The 23,506-nt window shown below is 34.6% G+C and overlaps 2 protein-coding genes and 1 long non-coding RNA gene across 3 annotated transcripts; 2 read left to right on the top strand and 1 right to left on the bottom strand.

The window, feature by feature from the left end:
- Nucleotides 1-8,286: 8,286 nt before the first annotated feature.
- On the top strand, nucleotides 8,287-12,019 carry LOC107597544 (calcineurin B homologous protein 1-like). The gene is made up of 7 exons (XM_016288664.1): nucleotides 8,287-8,548; nucleotides 9,031-9,103; nucleotides 9,206-9,286; nucleotides 9,684-9,808; nucleotides 10,088-10,149; nucleotides 10,226-10,348; nucleotides 11,747-12,019. Exons 1-7 carry the CDS (start codon nucleotides 8,482-8,484, stop codon nucleotides 11,798-11,800), a joined length of 585 nt encoding a protein of 194 aa, XP_016144150.1. The 5' UTR covers nucleotides 8,287-8,481; the 3' UTR covers nucleotides 11,801-12,019.
- Nucleotides 12,020-12,370: 351 nt separating this feature from the next.
- On the bottom strand, nucleotides 12,371-17,921 carry LOC107597546 (cytochrome c oxidase subunit 7A2, mitochondrial-like). Its single transcript, XM_016288666.1, has 4 exons — nucleotides 17,825-17,921; nucleotides 15,112-15,198; nucleotides 13,661-13,745; nucleotides 12,371-13,545 (listed from the first exon to the last, which is right to left on the bottom strand). Exons 1-4 carry the CDS (start codon nucleotides 17,837-17,839, stop codon nucleotides 13,487-13,489), a joined length of 246 nt encoding a protein of 81 aa, XP_016144152.1. The 5' UTR covers nucleotides 17,840-17,921; the 3' UTR covers nucleotides 12,371-13,486.
- LOC107597548 (uncharacterized) lies at nucleotides 13,516-22,779 on the top strand. Its single transcript, XR_001610471.1, has 3 exons — nucleotides 13,516-13,588; nucleotides 22,360-22,429; nucleotides 22,551-22,779. It is a non-coding gene; the product is annotated as an uncharacterized lncRNA (long non-coding RNA).
- Nucleotides 22,780-23,506: the final 727 nt, after the last annotated feature.

Here is a 23,506-nt window from a genome sequence, read left to right as displayed (position 1 = left end):
GAAAAGGCCTTTGCACGCTAACTTATTCCCAACACCTCCCCTTCATCAACAGCACAATAAAAATGAAAAAAATGATGTATAATAATAATAATAATTCAAATCAATTCACGTTTATTTGTATAGCGCTTTTCATGATACAAATCGTTGCAAAGCAACTTTACAGCAAATTAAGTTTCTACAATATTTAGTGGTAGCTTATCAGTGGTGACTGTCAGTTAATGTACATATGGCAGAAATGTACGGAAAAATCAATTAAAGACGTAATCAAACAGACGATGAACACTATTAACAGCAATTATTATATGATGCAATCAAAAGTATAGCCAAATGTGGTATTTCTTTATGTTGTTTCAGGGTTGGCATCATCTGAGGTCCTCTCAGGTGTTCTGGATCCAGACTGAAGCTTGTGTAAATCCTAGTTACCACGGGATGTCAATCCCAGCAGAAACAGAGAAACAAATAGAGACATAATTAGCATAGCTGCTGTTCCAACCGAACAAAATTGATTTGTTTAACCCAAACTAAAGAATAATAATGTGCATTTGATCAGATATAACTGCAGTACAAGATTATGAGATGTATTATTTGAATGCTTGCATAATATTAATAATAATTCAAGGATCCAGAATGAACACATAGATGGTCCTTTTCTTTATAACCCAAACATCAGAGCAGCACAGGGTCCCATGAACAGGACACGCATACAGTCCTTCAGTGATTTCAGCAATTAGAGCCTCTGGTAAATGGCTTCAGCTGTCAATGTCCCATCAACCTGTTCCGCATTAATGATACGTTTGTCCTCCTTTTAGGCATGTGATAATTAAAAGCTGGTTGTTTTACAGTTTTTCAAGGCACATTCTCCACACCACCATCTGTCAAAAATATAATCCATCTTTTCTTTCATTGTGCTACTTTTTGACAGTTTTCTAATTGGATTGCAGAACAATTTGTACTTTTGTGCTTTTTTTATTTCCATATGCCTTCTGCCTTATTTAGTTTCAGTTTTGCATTTGCTGTTGCTTTAGTTTGCCTGCAGATTCAGTGACACTAAAGTTATTAGATAATGCAATTGTGTAATTAGTGTCGTGCATGAGTAAATATCACATGCAGCTGAAACTGTCAAGCAACAGATGATGCATTTTTAATTCACTGATAGCATTGAATCATTTACCTCTATTTTGTATTGTACTTTTGAGCTTGTTTCACCCTCAATTGACAGGATAGTAGGAAAGGAGAGCGGATCAAGACCAGAAAAGGACCTCAAGCCAAGACTCAAGCTCATGTTGCCTGAGTTGCAGCATCAGATAATATGGCACATCCCATCCCATTTTTGTAAGCAAGATTTCTATGACTTTTAAGGATTTCCCACATGAAATAGTGGGTCATTATAGTATTTCACATTCGACACTGCTCATATTAACCCAGAGCTAACAATTCATTTTGGGTATTCGTAAGCTGACATTTCACATTGTACATTTCTAAACCCCAGGTAAACGTTCTTATTTGCATATTTGCTGTGTCAGTGTCATTTAATGACAGGATGCAATTTGTTTACATAACTCTAGCATTGCATTCTGTTATTATATATTGCTACTATCTCATATATTGGTGCTATCAAGTTTTTCCTGAATGTCTCGGTGGACTATAAAGATAAGAATGAAATAGTCTTTTTGTCACTTCAAGTCATGTGTTTTCCATCACCATTTGCCATCTTTCTCTTCAAAAGCTAAAATGACTGACACATACAACGCGTTGTGTTTCCTTGTCTGTCCAAAGCATGTGAATATGAGGTACGCGATTGGGTGTCTGTTGCTATTCTCAAAGCACAAACCATTTGTGAAACGTTTACCTGGAATCCAAAACGTGGTTCAGGACAGCAATAATCCACTGTCAATCACAGTGTGAAAAGCTTTTTTTTATGTGTCTTTTATATCTTGATAGACATAAAGTGGCATTTACTCTCAGAACATTGGCAAAATCCCAGGAAGACCAGTTATTTGTTTGTCATTGTGACTCAACAGGTTCACCCTCCACACCTGAAATTCCCTTTAAGAGTAGCATAGATAGGATAGGATGTAACGCTAAAAGTACCAACATATTCAAAGGTTTTTATTTTGTTTTGTTCACACTTGGAATATCCCAAGAAAACAAAAACATTTGCGCAAAAGACCTTTGACCATCATTTCTGCATTCCAACAAACAAGGGTCAAAGTGTACCCACCATAAAAACCAGAGCAAAAATTAGTCTGAAAGACAGGAAACATGTCCTTCCCCCATTGGCCTGGTGTCTTTAACGTGCTTTCATTTTCACAATTGTAGCTATTTTATTTAAAGCACATTCTTTTTGCGTTGATAATTCACTAAAATTGGAATTGTACAATGTAGGAGTTGATAGGCAAGTGTTTTCGTAATCTCCTTTATCTGTATTTATCTTCTGCAATGTATAACGATAATGACCTTTGTGGTGTCAACCCAAAAGGATGTCATGTTTAGCACCTATCAATCATCCAAACTAGTTTCAATTCCAGGCTCTGCGGTGAAAACAGAAAGAGGTGTGGGGTTACAGGAATCAAACTGAATTGAAAGAACAGACGAGTTTTCATCAGGTAAACTGTTGAAGGCTTTCCCTTAGTCCCAAACAATGGCTGATTCTTTGTGAAGTTAGACTGAAGGTTTCATTTCATGTTTTGTGGTCTAAGTTCATCAAGGTCATTGTGCTAGTTTCATTGAATTACTGAGTTAATGTAAGGATGTGCTTTCAAATCCCAATGAGTCATGCAGGGAATTATTTACTATGTAGTTTGTATGACTCACATGTCTGGCTAAAAGGTAAATACAATGATGAACGTTTGACAGTTTAAGGAAGTGAGGATTGAAGCATTTTATAGGAAAAAAAGTCATGCTAAATAATAAGACTTTCTTAAATAATACATGTGTACTTACTGTAGTTAGACAATCATTCAAAATACTAGCTATTATTTTTCTACCTACAGTTAAACTAGCCAAATATAACATTAGTAGTTAAACTCCACAGGAATTTGTGTAAGCAATATTCTTTTATCCTATATTTAATTGCTATATTTATTCTATATTTAATCCATAATTGCTGCATACATACATAGGTTTACAAATTCACTTTAATATTCTAATAAGTATTATTTAATATATCTAAATAAATAATTACAAAATATTATGCCTACATTTAGGGTAATGTAGATATATATGTTTATGTGTGTGCGTGTGTGTGTGTGTGTGTGTATATATATATATATGTATATATATTACAGATTTCTTATGATGTAATAAAATATAATACAATAATATAATATGAGGATATACACTGAAAAAAGTTTGATTAACCATTTCACATTCAAAACAGTGAGGTGGTGCGTCAGGATTAATGTTAACAATGGATGTGATTTTGAGAGCATTGCTTTTCTTTCAGATAAATATCTGGAACAAACAGTTGCTGAGTAATGCAGACCTTCTGGAAGCACTGTGTGGGTGTTGCTAGCATTTTCAAATATTATTTCTATGTTGAAAGAATGAAAGTTTGGTGTATATGGCACCAGAGTTGAGTATAGAATACAGGGATTTCAAAGGAATATACAGATTACTTGTTCATTTATGTCAATATGATTATATGCATGTTTAAAACTGTGATGAGAAAATGTGGAGTGAGTTTGCAAATATAAAGATGACAGAAGGCACTGAAATATACACTGAGTCAGTGTGGTCAGATGAGGTTTTAATATGGGAATTTCCAGAGGTGGACTCTTCTACTCCCCAATGATTTGTGCTTTGAGAATAAACAGCAAATATGAAGAAATCGCTAATAATTGATAGAGCTCATAACTATTTACACATTTTACAACTTGTGCAACATAATTCTTAAGGTGATAAAGACCGATGCACTGTAAAAAAGTACGCTTCACAAGAAAATATTATTTCAAAAATACTATTTTATTTCACTATTTCTTTCTACTTTGAAATTTCACACTTAATTCATTGTTACTTGCTGTTTGTTTGAAATCATTTGTAAAGATTACTAGCAATTTCTGAGATAAAATTGTTTCTGCAGCAAATTTGGACAATATTAAATTTTGAGCAATCTTACATATGAATAACATATTCTTTCAGTACCTGCATCAGTCGTCCATAATTGAGGTGTGGCTTTATCTTAAAACTGTTTGTCTCTTTTTATATGCACAGGAAACTTATTTTAAAGGGGTCATATGATGTTGCTAAAAATAACATTATTTTGTGTATTTGGTGTAATGAAATGTTTATGCGGTTTAAGGTTAAAAAAACACATTATTTTCCACATACTGTACATTATTGTTTCTCCTCTATTTTTAAACGTGTCATGACAATGGATCATTGAGAAATTATCTCAATAGTATGAATGTATGTTCAGACAGTTGGAGTTGTGCAAAGTTCTCTACACTTGAGAACCCTGAGGGAGGCAGCAGCGAGATCTTTGGAGTCTTATTTTTTTGTGTGTGCGTCTTTCCGTTTGAAACAGTTTCCCTTGAATTTCCCCACAGGCTTTTTCTTTGCAGGAATGTGCAGCCATTTATAGTCATGCTTTTATTCCCCCGGAACAGTTACATGGATTTGGAAAACCATGATTGTTGCACAGTGAGTAACAATCTGCTGATTATGGTAAGCATGAACTGATGTAGTGAGTAATTACACTTCATGTTGTTTGGGTACGTGCCAGTAAGTCTCCAGGTGCTTTACCTGCATCACAAGATTTGTGACATCACAGATGTTTCCCTGTGCAACCTGTGTATTTACAAATATTCCACTTGGCAATCAACCATCCTTTAATTTGACATATTTATTTATATATTAATACAATACAATACAATACAAATTTTATTTCCATAGCACATTTAAAACAACTGCCATTGACCAAAGTGCTTTCCAGCAAGATTACATACAGTCACACAATCAAGATTCAACATTAAAATGTAAAACCTGGTCCCTCTAATCAATTCCAAAAAGGTACGATTTCAATCTAGACTTAAAAGCATCCGCAGATGGGGAAGATTTAATGTGCATTGGGAGAGGGTTCCATAATCGAGGAGCAGCCACTGCGAAAGCCCTATCACCCTTTGATTTTAATCTTGTTTTGGGAACATAAAGAATCATCTGATTCGAAGATCTCAGTCTAATAAGAAGTTTAAGCACAGGACTTTCAATAAACCATTAACCAAAATGGTTTACAAGGAATGGAAATGGTTTCACTTGTTTTCAGACTGTTTTGTAACTTTATATATTAACTTGTAAATACACTGCAAATATGAAAATATCATGTGCAAATGGTGTATATGCATGTGTCCTCAACATGAAAATATGCAAAAACATCATGAAAGTCCCCACATCCCCATGCAGCGTAATATCCCAAACACAAACTGGTCAGTTGACATTTTATTGACATGCTTACTATCTTCAACATGTGAACTTGCAATAAATTTTTAGCACAAGATTCCCCAGTACTTTTACTTCAGCCATCTGCTCTTGATACAGTTGTAACACAACATGAAATGTCATTGTTGGGGATCTGTGTTATTTTAGTATCATTGACATATATACTAATTTAGCTTTTATTGATAGTTTTAATTTGCTTTTTATATAAATTTGTATTAAAGTTTTGGTAATATTGTTGTGTGTTTTGTTAATTTTATTTGTTTTTTTAAATGTCTATATAGTTTTTATTCATTTTTATTTCCATTTTAAATGTAGTTTTAATGTATAATATTTTTATGTAATATGTATTATATGGAATATGTATTTATATGTATATGTAATATACAGTCATTTTTATGTAATTTACAGTTATTATAGTACATCAAATCAGAATGTTTACTTGGCAACTAGCTGTGATTTTATTTTTTATTTTTTTTCAAGCAAATGGTTTTATTTTTAGTTAAATATAATCACCCTGTTTGGTATTCAAATCTCTTGCAAAAAAACAAAAAAAAAATTCTAGGAAACAGTTACTCTCTAGTGTGTGTATATAAGGGAATTAAGTTAGGCCTCTAATCAAAATGATAATCATTCTTTCAAAGCATTTGTATGTGGATATGAGATTTTAGAAATGTGAATCTTTCTGTCAAGTAAAATAGTTTGATCATAATATATTTCTGTTAATATTTAGGTTTTCCTTGCCTGACACCATTTTGTATATGTTTTTAAAAGTAGTGAGGTTACTAGTTTGATACTTTTATCTACCAGCAAGTGTTTTTTGCCTTAAAAGTAACAACTACTCCGCAACAGACACCAAGCTCTGAGACCAGAAGTCACACTTTCCCAAGACAGTGTAGCATCAGGGGAAATATTAGTTATTTTAAAGATGCAACTAAGACTGAACGAAATCAATGGCTTTAGAGGAACTTCTTACACTAATATTTAAATATCTTACATAAACAGTCAAGTGTACAGACAGTGGACCGGAGTAGATGGACGTTCATCTCATATGAAAGACTCTGGCGCCTTCTAGTGTATTAAAAGGCGCTGAGCCTGTCATAAACGCTACCAAATGCATTCTGTCCACAAACATTGTCTATTAATGTGCAGAGGAGACTAAAACTGTTGCGAAACTTTTGGTGTATGTTCTTTCTCACAAGATGAAATTAAATCTGATCAAATGATCTGGGTGATCGTGCGATGCTGCCATAAAAAAAATACATTGTACAAGTATTGCAAAATGTACGGATAACTTGGCATAAACAAAAACAAAACAAACATGTTATTAGTTATAGATTAAATGCGATTATTATGCGCAAATGCATAAATATATACATACATACATAAGCAGTGTTGGGGAAAGTTACTTTTAAAAATAATGCATTACAACATTGCGTTACTCCATTAAAAAAAGTAACTAATTACGTTACTTAGTTACTTTTTTATGGAAAGTAATGCGTTACGTTACTTTTGCGCTACTTTTTAAATCTGGACAGGGCTTGCTTGTTTGTTTTTAAAATAAAAAAAGTTCTATTTTTGGCAAACATAAAAGCCTTTTCACACCAAAAGTGAAATGAATAAGCCTCAGGCTGAAGGAAATGTAAATTTACGTCCGTACAGTAGAATGCAGAAGAAGAAATTTCAACACACTGCAGCAATAAACAAAGGCACACAAATGTTTGTCTTGAGTAATTTGTGCTTATTAGTACGGTTGAACTGGATCATCGAAGGTCAGAAGCAAAGGCATTGGTTAATAGAATGGGATTAAATACATAAAGTATATTTGTGTTGTTTAACATTTAATTATTGCAGGTTTGCGTCATATTCTGAGTTGCGTTATTTTTATTAATTTTGAGGAATACTGGATCTGTGTGTGTTTTTTTTGTGAGTGAGATGAATTAATGCATATTCATATTTATTTTGAACTACAGTAACATCTTCTGATTTCTCTCAACATGGGGACAGGAGAGCTGTCAATCATTTTTTTTTAAAAGTAACTTGCGTTACTTATTTGAAAAAGTAACTCAGATATTCTCTTGTAAATTAAAAAGTAATGCGTTACTTTATTTTTTTTTAAAAAGTAACTTGCGTTACTTATTTGAAAAAGTAACTCGGATATTCTCTTGTAAATTAAAAAGTAATGCATTACTTTACTAGTTACTTGAAAAAAGTAATCTGATTACGTAACTTGCGTTACTTGTAATATATTACCCCCAACACTGTATAAGAGTGCTATTGTGTGTAGCGATGGGAAGTCCGACTCATTTCAGCTGATCGGTTCTTTTAAACAATTTCACAGAACCGGTTCAATGATTCATTTTATGCTCATGCTGTACGTGATTACGTAATCACGTTGTATCCGAAATAGCGCGAGCGGACATTAAACACTAGTTCATATAGACACATATTGCTGTTTATTACGTTTTTTTAGTTTTATTTTCAAGAACGTTTGTTGTTCATGTGCCCGAGTTCAGTCGCAACAATGATTTAGCTCCGAAATATAGATTAATCTAAAATTAATTCTCTACAAAACTGTACAAAATTGTCTTGTCAGATAAAACATTCATACAATCACGGGATGAAAGTATTTCCAATACGTTTTATTTGTAACATTTTGGAAAGTTGTCTAACATTACGGTTCTTGGCTCATTACAAGCCGGACGTTCGTTCGAACAGAGAAGGTTCTCAGTTCATGTCAGTTCACCGATTCAGTCCAATTCGTAAACGAATCATTCAACCGCTCAGACGGATTTTGTGGAGTCATTAAAAAGATTCGACTCAAAAGAATCAGATTTCAGTAGTGTAGTGGGCGTTGTGATCTGTGTAAACAGAGCTTGCATTATTCTGAGCAAGCACAAGCGAAAACAACGGCGTATGCTAACATTCATTGTGATTGTGAAATCAGATTTTTAATGTCGTGACTTTTTAGTTTTCATCCATTTTTGCTCTCTGGTTCTCTTGATATGGGCTAAATGTTCGAAAGCTGTCAATACATAACTATATAAAATGGGTTCGACGAGCTCCACCCTATTAAAAATCCCAAACGTCGAGGTGTTGATGCAAGAAACTGGCTGTGAGTGACATTTGACACAATTGTGTTTTGTTACTGGCTTATTATTGTTGTCGCGCTTGAACGAGTAAACAACGATATGAAATAACATTTTTCCTGCACGTTTGTTGCCATTTTTATTTGTAACTCTCAGGCGTATGATCGCTAAGATAAAAGTATCTGAAATATTGGGTAAAAATTCGGTTTGCATGAGCGAAAACTGTCCTAGATTGACAGTGACAGGTGCTGTTCAGTTTGAGAATTTACCAGTTGCAAACGTGTTACAATACATTGTACAAAAACTACATGTATGTCTATATGTCGAACAATTTAAAAATAAAAATGCACTAATGAATTTCAGTGAAGCTGGTTGTAGAGGAGAACTGATTAAATGGTCAGTTCTATTTGTTTACGGTCCACGTGAACTCGTTTGTTAGCCTATTTGTTGAGTCATGATTCTTCAGGGCTTCTGTGAAACAACAGTTAATGTGATTTCTCTTTTCCAGTCTCGCCTGCCCACATGATTCGTCTCCATGATCGCTTCAAAGCACTGGATAAAGAAGGACGAGGTCATCTCTGGTGAGACTGATATTTAGTTATATCCATGACACAGACTCAGTTAAGATGCCTTTTGTAATTACAGAAATATTGACCCTTTGGTCTTGTCTCATTCTCACACAGTCCCCAGGATTTTGGAGCCATAAAGGAGCTGGCGATGAACCCAATAGGAGACAGAATAATAGGTGCCTTCTTCTGCCCAGGGTAATGAATCTTAGCATGAGCTCCAAACATTAGGAGAGTGAAAATAATTGATGTTCACACTGGAGTCTTGAATATTGGATTCTATTTCAGATAACCCCACCCCTAAATGACACATACAGGTGCATCTCAATAAATTAGAATGTCGTGGAAAAGTTCATTTATTTCAGTAATTCAACTCAAATTGTGAAACTCGTGTATTAAATAAATAAACTGGTGGTTAGTCGATTCATATTTTGGTCAGACGGTCTTTCCTGTCTAAGTTGGTGGTTTTTGACAAAAATAAACTGCACAATGATCAGGAAATTAGTTCTGAAAGATACAGCATGCTTGAATACATTTCTCAAAAAGGTCTTTTTCAGTTGTGTCTTGAAGTCATAAATAATGATGATAATCTCAGGAAGGAAACGGTGGACTTCCACACTTTTGTGAAGATCCTGGCTCATTTCCGGCCTGTTGACAAGAACCGACCCAAAGAGCCCAATTCTCCTGAACCCATCAATAGCAGGAGCAACAAACTCAGATGTATGTTTGCTTTTGCTTTTACCCGGGAGATTAGCCACATCCTCTTAGTAATGGAATGGGCGATGTTACTGTAGAGATAATGTACATTCAGACGGCTATTATCACAGAATAAAAGACACCCTGAAAGGGTTTATTTCACGATAATGACCATCTGACTGAATAATATCCTGCTTATTACACTGCTGTTCACCAAATAAATAAATAAATGGACATGAGATATTGATTTGAGTCGAAATAATCTTGTTCCATTAAATCTCGCCTGGTTCTTCATTCCTGTAGTTGCGTTTCAGTTGTATGACCAAGACAAGGATGGCAAGATTTCCAGAGATGAGCTTTTAAAGGTCACTAGCTTCTTCATTCATGTTTTCAGCAGTTTTCTCACAAAATGATCAAGACTGACAGCAGCCTGATTGACAGGTTCTCCAGGCCATGCTGGGAATGCAGGTGACAGAGGAGCAGCTGGAGAGCATAGCAGACCGCACTATACAGGAAGCAGATCTAGACCGTGATGATGCAATATCATTTGAGGAGTTTCGGAAGGTATCACCTGAAATTCTGCATTCACGGTGTTTCATAAAAGTATGAAAGCATATAGGTAGCGAAATTCAATTTAAAATGCAATATGCAAAATGGCAATGCAATATTCAAAATGGCAACGCAATATTCAAAATGGCAATGTATTTCTGTATTTAAATTTACATTTTCCATTACCCATACGTGCAAAGTTTGGTGCAAAAGGAAAATGAAAATTAAATTATAAAACTTACATTTGCCATTTCCAACAGTAGTCTTAATATGTAGCAAATTTGAACGCTTTAAGTTGCAAAATGAAAATGAAAATGTATAACACAAATTGATTTGATATGTGTAACATGTTCAAGCAGAAATGGTAGCAAAATGATCATTTAAATGCTATTTGTCCTAAATGCATTTAGACTAACAGTTAGAACACTTAGGATTGCATTTTCATCATGACGCCGTGGGATATTTGTAGCAAAATTCAATTTGAAAATGCATTCCGAGCTGACCACGCCCACCCTCTGTCACTCATTGCTTCAAGGCAGGGCTCCGCGGAAGTGTGTTACGTTTGGATCGTTTGAAACATGGCGGCTGGAGATCTGATAAGATCGTTGAATTCACTGGCAGATGAAGTGGAGCGTGAACAGAGAAATATATGAAGCGTATTCCATGCTAAAATCAAACGTTCAAACGACCGACCGACCGAACGTCTTGAGCTTTGAGAGTCTTACACTGCGGGTGACCCACATGACGTCAGCGTCTTGAAATTAGCTGGTTTTTAAACATTTAAGGAGCCAAGCTGCTGTGTAAAGACTAAATGGACATTACAAGCATTACAATAATTATATTTTATACCTAAAATAATACTCAACCATTTCCTGCATCCTGCTGTACTTCCCTGAATAAGTCTTTAAAGGTGTTGTAGGCTAATAAGTCGTTCTGAGTAATAAATTGAAAAAGCTCCCACCTGTATATGACTAAACAAAATAACATGTAGCACGTTATTGGGTGTCAATGATTGTCTTCTGGACAACTGTCAGATCAGCAGTCTTCCCCATGATTGTGTAGCCTAGTGAACCAAACTGAGAGACCATTTTGAAGGCTCAGGAAACCTTTGCAGGTGTTTTGAGTTGATTAGCTGATTGGCATGTCACCATATTCTAATTTGTTGAGATAGTGAATTGGTGGGTTTTTGTTAAATGTGAGCCAAAATCATCACAATTCATTTTCCTTTTGCACCAAACTTTACACGTATGGGTAATGGAAAATGTAAATTCAAATACAGAAATGCATTGCCATTTTGAATATTGCATTTTAAATAGAATTTTGCTACCTATATGCTTCCATATAAAAGCACCTGTTATTATTCTGATGGAATGTGACTGCTAATAATTGCGTTTCAACCTGTTTATTGTTTAGTCTCTGGAGAAGGTCAACATTGACCACAAGATGAGCATTCGCTTCTTGCGCTAGACTACTAGAGCATCATGGGATAGCGTGTATGCCTTTATCTCCAAGCTTCAGAGAATGGAAGGAATATCCCAAAATGCCAAGGACAGTATGATGAGATCAGTGTTTGTCTGTCTAACAGGAATTTAATGCACTGGTAATGTCTGCACAAAAACTGCACATTGACAAATATTTACACTACTGGAGAAGTGATTTTTATTTAGCCAGGATGCATTAAATTGATCAAAAGTGACAGTAAAGACATTTGTTACAAAAAGATTTGTTTTAATAAATTATGTTCCTTTGAACTTGCTATTCAGCAAAGAATCTTGAAAAAATGTTTCTACAAAAATATTGATTAGCTGATAATAATTATTATTACTGATAATAATAAGAAATGTTTATTGAGCTGCAAAGCTGCATATTAGAATTCTGATGTAGAATTCAGAAATAGATTTCTGAAGGATCATGTGATACTGAAAATGGCTGCTAAAAATGCAGCTTTACAGTCACAGGAAATTTAAAATGACATTTTAAAATATATTAAAATAAAAACAGTTATTTCAAATTATTGCGGTTTTATTTTTGATTTTAAAAATGCATCCTTGGTGTTTTTTTAAAACATTTAAAAATCTTACCGACCCCTATAGATTTTTGCATTCTGTGTCTTGATGAATTAATTTGATTGAATTGATTGGTTAATTTAGTATATAATTATAACTAGAAAAAAATAGTTCATAATAGTGTTCAGAATGCACAGTGTTGAATTATCTTATGTCACCCTATGTGGGAAAAAACAATTATTTTTTCTCTCTCTCTGTGAAGTGTGACAATCTCAAGGTAAGATTTCCCAAATCTAAAGGTTTATTAGATGTTTACGCTTTCATCTCGGTAGTTTTTTAGCATCTTGGTTGCGTGATGCTTTCCATAAATTTTTTTAATTCTGTAAATTTATCTTAATTCCTGATAAAAACTGGATTTTTTTTCTGAATTCAAATCTTAAAAAATGTGTTATTCTTTCAATGCAGCTATGCTTCTTGCAATTTTACGTACAAAAGAGAACCTCAGCTTACTGCACTTATGCATGCTGTACCAAAACCACTAAAAAAAGGGCTTTTTCATCTTTGTATGAAATTTAACTGACTTTTAAGAATGATATTAAAAATTAACTTTGCACAGCATTCAAAGTATTGTTTGGTATCTTTTTGGACCAAAGTTTTTAAAAATTGCTGACCTCTTCTTGTGGCACAAACCCAATTCGATAAACAGTGAGCAGTTTTTAAATTGTATTATGCAGTTAGATCACACATAATTTTTGAATACATCTGAACAGCCTTTTATTTTAAGCTGTGTTTTGCTATAGCCACTAGGTGGCGCCAAGTGTGTATTGTTGATTCATGCCAGTGATACACTACCATTCAAAAGTTGGAACGATTTTTAAAGCGGTTAATACTTTTAAATTGATCCAAAGTGACAGTAAAGACACTGATAATGTTGGTGAGCATAAGTACTTCTTATAAGTACATAAATACTTTTCTTTCAAAAAATTTTGAACAGTAGTGTATACTGTAGTGACCAAACACTTCTGTATAAAGATGTAGAATTTAATGTATTCCTCTTTCATATATGTGGTTTATTGTTTAATATATTTAAAATGAAATTTTTCAAAATGAGATGAGATTTGTACAGCATCATGCAGTATCCAAGTTATTATGCTTTACTCTTGGGCATACAGGCCACCAGCAACCAGTAACAGGAAAAGCCAGTGCCTAAAGAGAACCACAAAGAGAGAGAAGACTTCTCTTAATACTGGTATGTGCATTTTATAAACCTAAATAAAAAAGAAATGTCAAGTTGTCATGATTGTCCACAAGGGTTTTGTACCTGCTATTGTGATGGTCATGGTCAAACGGTACAGAAGGGCATCAGTGGAACCTCCTTTAATGTGGACTGGCAGACCGTTATCCTCCTGTAAGTGTGGATAAATGTTGCAAACAAAAGGAGATGTTACTCTTGCAATGTATGGCCACAATGCAACATAAAATTTGTATAGTTGTATTAATTGAAAAGTCCTTTTTGTTATGCTTAAGTAATCTTTGCAGGTAGAAATATAATGTTTCTTCACATTAGATACACAAAGAATAATATGAATATTAATAATTAATATAGTTATTTATTGATTGATTTATAATGATTCATTAGTTCTATAATACATATTTATTTATTTGTGTTATTTATTCTAAATTATTAATAACTTATAAAGGTCTTGCATATTTACAGTTATTAACAATAAGTAATAAATTCTTAATTATTTATTTATTTTACATTACCATATAGAATATATTTATATCTTTAAGATGATATTTTCAATAATGTTGAAAGCAAACAGTTTTGGTTTCTATTTTTATTTTTTTTTACATACAAACAGAACTGAAACTGTTTGGTTACCAACATTTATATATATATATATATATATATCTTCTTTTATGTTCCACAGAGGAAAGAAAGACATTCACACTGAATTTTAAAGTTGTAAATAAAATAAACATTATTGTATTGTGGGAATACTAAAGAATCATAAATGTCTTTGCACTATAAAGATGCACAGACTGTTTCAGGGCTAGAGTTTCAGACTATATGATGAATCAGTTTAAACTGAATGTGTTTTACAGTACATGTGCTTTTTACTTGACCTCTGAAATGTGCAAATGTAAATCAGAGCACAGTGCACACGCCATCTAAACTGATTCATATATTTTATGTATGAGTGTATTTTTGACATCATGTCAGTCTGAAATTCTTCTTACTAGGAAAACCTTCTGTCTGTCGGGCACCTTGTTTTTCATTTGCCGGACTGTTGTGTTGAACGCCCGTGAGGCTAGCCGGGGAACACTCTGAAATAACCAAAGTTTCATTACATTTTAAGTATTATTTTTATTTTTTTTTACATACAAACAGAACTGAAACTGTTTGGTTACCAACATTTATATATATATATATATATATTCTTTTATGTTCCACAGAGGAAAGAAAGACATTCACACTGAATTTTAAAGTTGTAAATAAAATAAACATTATTGTATTGTGGGAATACTAAAGAATCATAAATGTCTTTGCACTATAAAGATGCACAGACTGTTTCAGGGCTAGAGTTTCAGACTATATGATGAATCAGTTTAAACTGAATGTGTTTTACAGTACATGTGCTTTTTACTTGACCTCTGAAATGTGCAAATGTAAATCAGAGCACAGTGCACACGCCATCTAAACTGATTCATATATTTTATGTATGAGAGTGTATTTTTGACATCATGTCAGTCTGAAATTCTTCTTACCAGGAAAACCTTCTGTCTGTCGGGCACCTTGTTTTTCATTTGCCGGACTGTTGTGTTGAACGCCCGTGAGGCTAGCCGGGGAACACTCTGAAATAACCAAAGTTTCATTACATTTTAAGTATGTGAGTTATTGAAGCATATTCAGTGATATTTCAGTCATGTCAATTAAACATTCATCCCATAAACATTGTAGAACAATGTGCTAAAACACATTAGTTCCATGCTAATATATGTAAGCAATGTCTGAAATGATAGTCTAAAACATGGTAGCAGCATGTCAAATTATGCTAGCAACATGTTAAAACATGCCAACAAAATGCTAAAACATGCTAGAATCATGCTAAAACGTTAAAACATGGTAGCAGCAAAAATGCTAGTGATGTGCTAAGACATGCTAGAAACAACTTTCTATCTGTCGCATACAGATTCTATGGCTTTACAAGTTTTTCCATTGACATTTTACATTAAAGACAGTTTGTTGTGTTTTTCCTCATTAAATTAGGAAAATTCATGAATTATCAACCTAAGTCTGTGTTAAGGGGAGACACTGCAGGCAAAAACACAGTTTTTTCATGCACCTGTCAAATTTGAGATTTTGGGCTTTTTGGTTTTTCATAAAGTGTTTTTTCTGACTAGTGGAAAGAAAACATCCATAAGACACTGTTAAGTGTTTCTTTTATAGCACTTTATCTATTTGTGTCAATAGATTTCAATTACAATGCATATTTTTAAAGGCTGTTTTCTCAAAATGAGTTTTTTTCTCCAACGCTGAGCCATAAATCTCCTCTTCAGTAGCACTTACACTCACCAAACTTTACATTTTTATTCCTGTCTATATTCTGAAGGTTTTTACAGAGGGATTTGTTCATATATAATTTGCTTGATTATATACAACATTTTATTCCCCCCAAAATTGTGAAAATATAGTGTTTTCTGTCCGTTCTAAGCATTTTCTGAATTATGGAGTGACAAAAATGAGATACCCAAAATTCCCTCTGTAAAAACATTTGACTCTAATATGTCAAAAAAAATGTAACAAGAATTTTGAAACTGACATAATCCAGTGTTTAGATTTTTTTTACTAAAAATGTATGCAAATTAGTGCATATATCATTATATAATGACTCATTCGCATATTTAAACCTAACATTTTAGAAAACTTGTAATACAAAAAATGTTTGCAATTATCAATGTAATCAATCAGCTGGGTAAGTATTAGGCGATAACTGTTATTTTTTTTTACCCTATTCACCTGCAGTGTCTCGCCTTAAGTAGCCTAGGTTGTATTTTTGAACTTTCTTTTGGAACTCTCAGACCCCAAAGAGAAGACTAAGCAAATCCACACCTGAATATTTTGAATATCTTTGCTATATTTCAAGTAAGTTAAGTAGAACGAAACATGTGAAAGGAATGTAACATTTTATGGTTCTGAAGGTCAACCCAGCTCATGTGGAGCAGAAATTAGTTGTGGTTTTAGCCAATTGCTGCTCACCAGCACCTGGAACAAACCAATCAGATCATAATACACAATGGTAGGTTGGACTGAGAACTTCCCACCCCTTTTTACTTCACTGTCCACCAGTGTGTGTGTGTGTTTTTTTGCAATTATCAATGTAATCAATCAGCTGGGTAAGTATTAGGCGATAACTATGTTATTTTTTTTACCCTATTCACCTGCAGTGTCTCGCCTTAAGTAGCCTAGGTTGTATTTTTGAACTTTCTTTTGGAACTCTCAGACCCCAAAGAGAAGACTAAGCAAATCCACACCTGAATATTTTGAATATCTTTGCTATATTTCAAGTAAGTTAAGTAGAACGAAACATGTGAAAGGAATGTAACATTTTATGGTTCTGAAGGTCAACCCAGCTCATGTGGAGCAGAAATTAGTTGTGGTTTTAGCCAATTGCTGCTCACCAGCACCTGGAACAAACCAATCAGATCATAATACACAATGGTGGGTTGGACTGAGAACTTCCCACCCCTTTTTACTTCACTGTCCACCAGTGTGTGTGTGTGTGTGTGTGTGTGTGTGTGTGTGTGTGCAGCACCTGGAACAAACCAATCAGATCATAATACACAATGGTAGGTTGGACTGAGAACTTCCCACCCCTTTTTACTTCACTGTCCACCAGTGTGTGTGTGTGTGTGTGTGTTTCTGCATGTAGGCTTGCTAAATGTGGAGAGGCTAATCGTGACATGACCTCTTCAGTGCCCATTTAAAAAAAAAAACACGTGTCCATTTCATATCAGAACACACTTATTGCAGAGACTCAAGACAACAAGTTTACATGCAAATCTATGATCTGTTAGTTTCCATGTAGAGTACTTAAAATTATATCTGATTAGGTTTTTTAAAACATTTGTTTGCACAATCAAAAAGTTTGGAACTGAATGGTTTGCTCATAAAGCATGTGCTTCGGTATCAGGTGACTGTTGAGTGTTTTCTTTAGAGGTCGTCAGTCATTCTAAAACCATTGAAATTACCAGTGTTTACAGTACAACTTTAAAACAACAATAATCTCTTCGTATCAAAAACAAGACTACCAATAACCAGCTTTCCTAAGCAATGTCTGCAGTACGGTGGTCAGAGTATCATTGTGTGGCTTAGTTCCTGTTTCACAAGTATTTTAGGAGTAGATTCTTCCTGAAAACACATCTACAGCTGTTATGCAACAGACTATGGAAGAATAAAGAAGAACAGCAGTGTATTTACCAGTAAATGCCTCATGTCCGACGCTGCTCTCGGTTGAGCTTGTTGATTCTTGTCTAGTTGGGGCCCTTACAAGGACACACACAGAGCTTTTGAACCAGAGCCAAGCATTCAGACGGTGAAAGATCGCTCTGAACAGCCAAGCTGCCAGCTGACATGCAACACTGAACTGCAAAGTAGTAGTCATTTTTCATGTTTACAAAGCATATTGTAATGTTTTTCATTGAAGCATAATGCCTTAAAATGTCTTAAAGGAGACATATTATGCCCCTTTTTACAATATGTAATATAAATCTGTGGTGTCCCCAGACTGTGACTGTAAAGTTTCAGCTCAAAATACCCCACAGATCATTTATTAGGCAACAAAAGGCAACAAAAAATAAATAAAAACTGTGCAACACTTTCCAAGAATTTTTTGATTAAATTCTACCAATGAGACTTTTTCTTATCTTGATATTATCAATACAGTTTTATCAGCCTAATATTTGACTTTCTTCCCACTACCCAAAAACTAATTTTGAAAAAAATATTTTTAATCTATTCATTAAAATGTGCTCAACAAGTCTATTAAAGTCATTGCACATAAAACACATAAAAAGTTTTTAAAAAATGTCTGCATCTTAGTCGATCAGTTACAACTAGTAAAAAAAGTCAAATAATTAATATTCACCAGCCAAACTGATTAGGTTTATAATGTGTCCCGGTCAATTTTTTTTGAGTCCCGGTCCTGTTGAGCTCAATGTTCAACACATTTCATGCACATTTTGAATTTTGAAGCTTTGGGAATTTGGCCTACATTTTGAAATGACCCATTAGCGCACAGTAAAACAGCTGTGCATCTGTAATGAAGGCCATGTGAGAATATCCAAATTTGGCCATCATCACCTGGCCAGCAAGAGCAGAGCTTTCCCAACCATTTACATGATGAAACAAGGCCAGTGACCTCACAATGACCAATAGAAAGCAGTTTATATAGTTCAAAAGACCCATTTTCATGGTTTTTCAGAAATATGTCATGATTGCACAGAAAAGCAATCATTCCCCAGAGAACATATAGTGAGGGGAAAGAGTTTTGGCCGAGAGGGCTGAAACATCCAAGTTCCTGAGGCTCAATTAAATTGTCTAAAAGAGTGGGGCTATAAAAAAGGGTCTGTAGCCCTGAGTTCTTGCCTGCTCCACCAGGGAAATTCCCTTTGTCTTAGTGTATGCAACTAATTACAGAAGGAAAGCTGTGCTGCAAATGGTGTCTATAAAATAATACGTGTCTGTCCATAAAGTTCAAGATGACAAACTAGCATGCAGCCCCATCAATTTATCAACAGCGGGAAAGGGGGGGCTAATGGACCTTTTAGTAGCCAGGAAAGGGAAGCACTATGTCATGCATATAGTGCGGTTTTGAGTCACCAGACAGAGGACGGCATTCACAACTGTGCGTTTTCACATACCTGCATTTGAAATCTCTCTTAAACGTGCCCGCTCCGTCAACACTGCAAACACAAGACTCCTTGAGATGGACGGAGTCAGCAAACTCCACCGTCAAAAAGCTTGTCCCCTCCCAAACCCATCAACTCTTTGAATCGCTTCCAGCTCTTTTCTCCTCCGCCAGTGTCGGAAATGCCGCTGTTTGAGGGAGATGGGTGTAAAGCTCTTGGCTGCTGAGGGACTGCTCTAGCGCTCATTCTGGGGGCTTCAGAGGTCGGAGTGGGGTGGATTCTGTCTGTGTTTGCATTACTACCTCCATCAAAACCTCGAAATCTGCCGGGCAGATGCTCTTATCTGGGAATATCTGAGAACATTTGCCTTCGAGATGAAAATGAAATCTCGAAATTAATTACATTTTCGAATAGAGTGCTGCAGCCGTGATGTCAAATGCTGGAAGATTAATTTGCCATGGCTTCCCTCGAGATTGTCCTATGGATTTTTAAAATGGGGGTTTTAAATTTATGAGTGAAACAAGGTCTGTGGCAAATATAAATTGATGATATTTGGGCGTTTTACTCTGCAACGTGAATTAGACAAACCCATACTGAAAACTGGAGAAAAAAAAATTGAAGCAGCATGGTTTTATTTGGCTTTTTATTAAGTAACCATAAGAATGTATGCAGTGCACATTCAATAACAAAATGTCCAAATATCATCAATTTATATTTACCACAAACCTTGTTTTACTCATAAACTGGAAAACCCATTATAAAAATCCACAGGAAAATCTTGAGGGAAACCCATTGAGAATTAGTCTTCCAGCTTTTGACCTCATGGCTGCAGCACTCTATAGAATGTCTTCATAGCATAAATACAATGCTTAATTGCTTAATATTTTTGAAAATGCCTATTTTGAGTGGATGCAGAAACATGCTGTTTTTCACCATACTGAAAACTGGAGAAAAAAAATTTGAACCAGCATGGTTTTATTTGGCTTTTTATTAAGTAACCATAAGAATGTATGCAGTGCACATTCAATAATAAAATGTCCAAATATCATCAATTTATATTTACCACAAACCTTGTTTTACTCATAAACTGGAAAACCCATTATAAAAATCCACAGGAAAATCTTGAGGGAAACCCATTGAGAATTAGTCTTCCAGCTTTTGACCTCATGGCTGCAGCACTCTATAGAATGTCTTCATAGCATAAATACAATGCTTAAGTGCTTAATATTTTTGAAAATGCCTATTTTGAGTGGATGCAGAAACATGCTGTTTTTCATGCCTGTCTCTTTAAATGCAAATGAGCTGCTGCTCCCTGCCCCCTTTTCCAGAATAGAGCAGCTTGTATCTACTAAAAACATCTGTTTTGGTTCTGATTATCATGTTTATCGCACTGAAATCGTGCGTTTTATACCATATGAGTTTAAACTTCTGATATACAGTTTTCTGATATACAGAAAGCGGCTGTCACAGCATGTGAGTACTAAACTAAGTTCTCATTCACACACAAGTTTAGCGTTTTATACCATATGAGTTTAAACTTCTGATATACAGTTTCCTGAGCGCACACATCTGAAGCACATGGACAGAAAGCGGCTGTCACAGCATGCGAGTTCTAAACTAAGTTCTCATTCACACACAAGCTTATGTTAAAACACACATGAGTTACAAAACAGTGGGTTATGTCTGTGAAGGTAAGCTGCTGAGAAATAAATTGCATGTTTATTTTAGATATGTGTAGCAGCAGCAATATACAGTAAATAAATCAATAAATCCACTGCTCTCTTGTCTCCTCTGAGGCTGGGACTCTAAATAGTGTTCTGTGCTCGTCTGTGCAGCCAAAGACAGAACAGTTAGCATGTTTTGCTCAAACTTTCACCATGACATTAGAACTGGTACACACAAGTTGTCACCTGTGAAATCAAAATGATAACGCTGTGGGTGTAAACTTACAGATTAAGGGGTGGTAATATTATAATGAGATCCCTTTGCCACGTCACCAAGGGAGCGAAATCTGACACGCTCGTTTTCTCAGACGCTTGCAGAAAAAGGCTTACCAAAACAAAGTTACTGGGTTCATCTTTTTCACGTTTCCTTGGTTGGTAGATGCACCGGGGACCTGATTATAGCACTTAAAACCTGGAAATTCAGATTTTCATGATATGTCACCTTTAAACTATGCCTGTATTTTGTCATGAATAGAGACAGTCCAAAGGTCCTACACTACTACCTCCATTCTTCATTTTAAAGTTAAAGATTATTTAATTTCAAAACAATTCATTACTGTCCCGAAATCTGACTCTCAAGAATGTGGGTCATTATTTCTACAACAGATAAAGTTTTATAAAAATATTAATGGAGTCATGATTTTGGTTGGACTTAACAACTTTGAATTTCCACAGCTATTTTGCAGCTTCACCTACCAAACCTTCAAAAATAAAATAGAATTAAATAAAAAAATAAAATAATGAAATGGCACATCAGACAAATAAGCATTACATTTTGTCACAACTGTTTTTAAGCTTAACTTACCAAACCTTCAAAATAAAATGAAAAATAAAATAATAAAATTACAGCCATCTGACAAATAAGCATTTAATTTTCATTAGTTTATATCTATGTCACCTATAACATTAGCATTTGATTGTTTAGTGTCTTTCAAAGGCAATTTTAAGTGATATCTTGCTTTGTGAAGTAATGTTATGTTATAATAATATGCCAGTGTGTGCATATTTAATAAAAGGACATTTAATTCAGTCATGATTTTAAAAAGTTCAATGGGTAAACAATATAAAATTATTGTTTTATTTGCATTTTGATTAAAAAGGTTCTGTGTAAAAAAAAAACTTTGTGTTATAAAAAAAAATAGCTGTTATAAAAAAAAACATTGTGTTATATAAAGCTAAAAATTGGGCTTGAAAGGGCACTGTTATCATGATTATCTTGCACTTTCAAGTGCCTCAATTATGAAAGATCGCTCAGGCGAGACTTTCTCCAATTCTCCCCAGTCTCTTTCTAATCATACTGCATGGCAGTATCACTTCCTTTTCTCAGGTATGTAAACATAGAACGTTCACTTGTTTGTGGTATGTTTCGCTTCTGCGTTAGACTAGGGGAAAGGAAAGTGAAGCTGACACTATCACAGGAGCTCAGAGCTGCAGGATCAACATGAGCTACGGTAGTTACTTCACGCTTTCATCTCAGTAAAGAAATATATTTATAGGTTATATATAGGTCAGACTGCAGTTGTTCTGAATTTATAGATTTTGCTTCAACTGAATTGTGCTGTGTTGTTTCAGATAAACACATCCTCTGGGCCTGCGTCGCTGCTCTGGTCACTGGTTGGGTCCTCACGAATGAAGATGGACACTGTTCTGGGACTGTCACGAGGCAGTAAGACAGAGTCATTCAAATATTCTTTCATTAATAAATCACCATACGTTATTGACTAGTACAGACCAGCAGTATCTATCAAATATTTAAAGTAGTTCTTCCCAAAATGAAAATTTGGTGAGAATTTACTCACCCTCAGGCCATCCAAGATGTAGATTTTTTTGTTCATAGGAACAGATTTGGAGAAATGTTACATCACTTGCTCACCAATGGATCCTTTGCAGTGAATGGGTGCCGTCAGATAGATGATAAAAACATCACAATAATTCCACACGACGCCATCAATTAACATCTTGTGAATTGAAAAGCTGCATGTTTATAATAAACAAATATCATCATATATCAAGACATTTGAACTTTTTAAACTGTCGCTTCTGGCCAAAATACCAGTCTATAATCCATAATAGTGCTTCCTCCTGTAAAAAGTTCTTCCCCTATTGTCCTCTCACATCAAAATCCACCGACATATTTGTTTTGGACTGTTTTCACTGGTAAACGGTTTGATCTGTGCATATTTTTCTCCTGATTTAGGCAAGATTACTTTTTTACTGTAGAAAGCAATACTATGGATAGACGACTCGTTTGAAGTAAAATGAAAAAAAAAACATCTTGATGATGGTTTTATTACAAACACACAGCTTTTCACTTCACAAGATGTTAATTGAATGGCTTGGAGTGGTGTGGATTACTTGTGGAACATTGTGATGTTTTTATCATCTGTCTGACGGCACCCATTCACTACTTATAAAAGGAAAGCACTTCTTCTACTTCTGGTAAACACAAACTATGACCTTTCAGTGTTTTGTGATTTACCGTCTCACAGCTTGAAACACACATTTCCACAGTAAAGGTGTTTAAAAAG

This window comes from Sinocyclocheilus grahami, unplaced genomic scaffold (assembly GCF_001515645.1).
Source record: "Sinocyclocheilus grahami isolate Dianchi unplaced genomic scaffold, SAMN03320097.WGS_v1.1 scaffold233.1, whole genome shotgun sequence".
Classification (NCBI taxonomy): domain Eukaryota; kingdom Metazoa; phylum Chordata; class Actinopteri; order Cypriniformes; family Cyprinidae; genus Sinocyclocheilus; species Sinocyclocheilus grahami.
The sequence above is the reverse complement of the archived record's forward strand: the minus strand, read 5'-3'. Positions and strand labels throughout refer to the sequence as shown.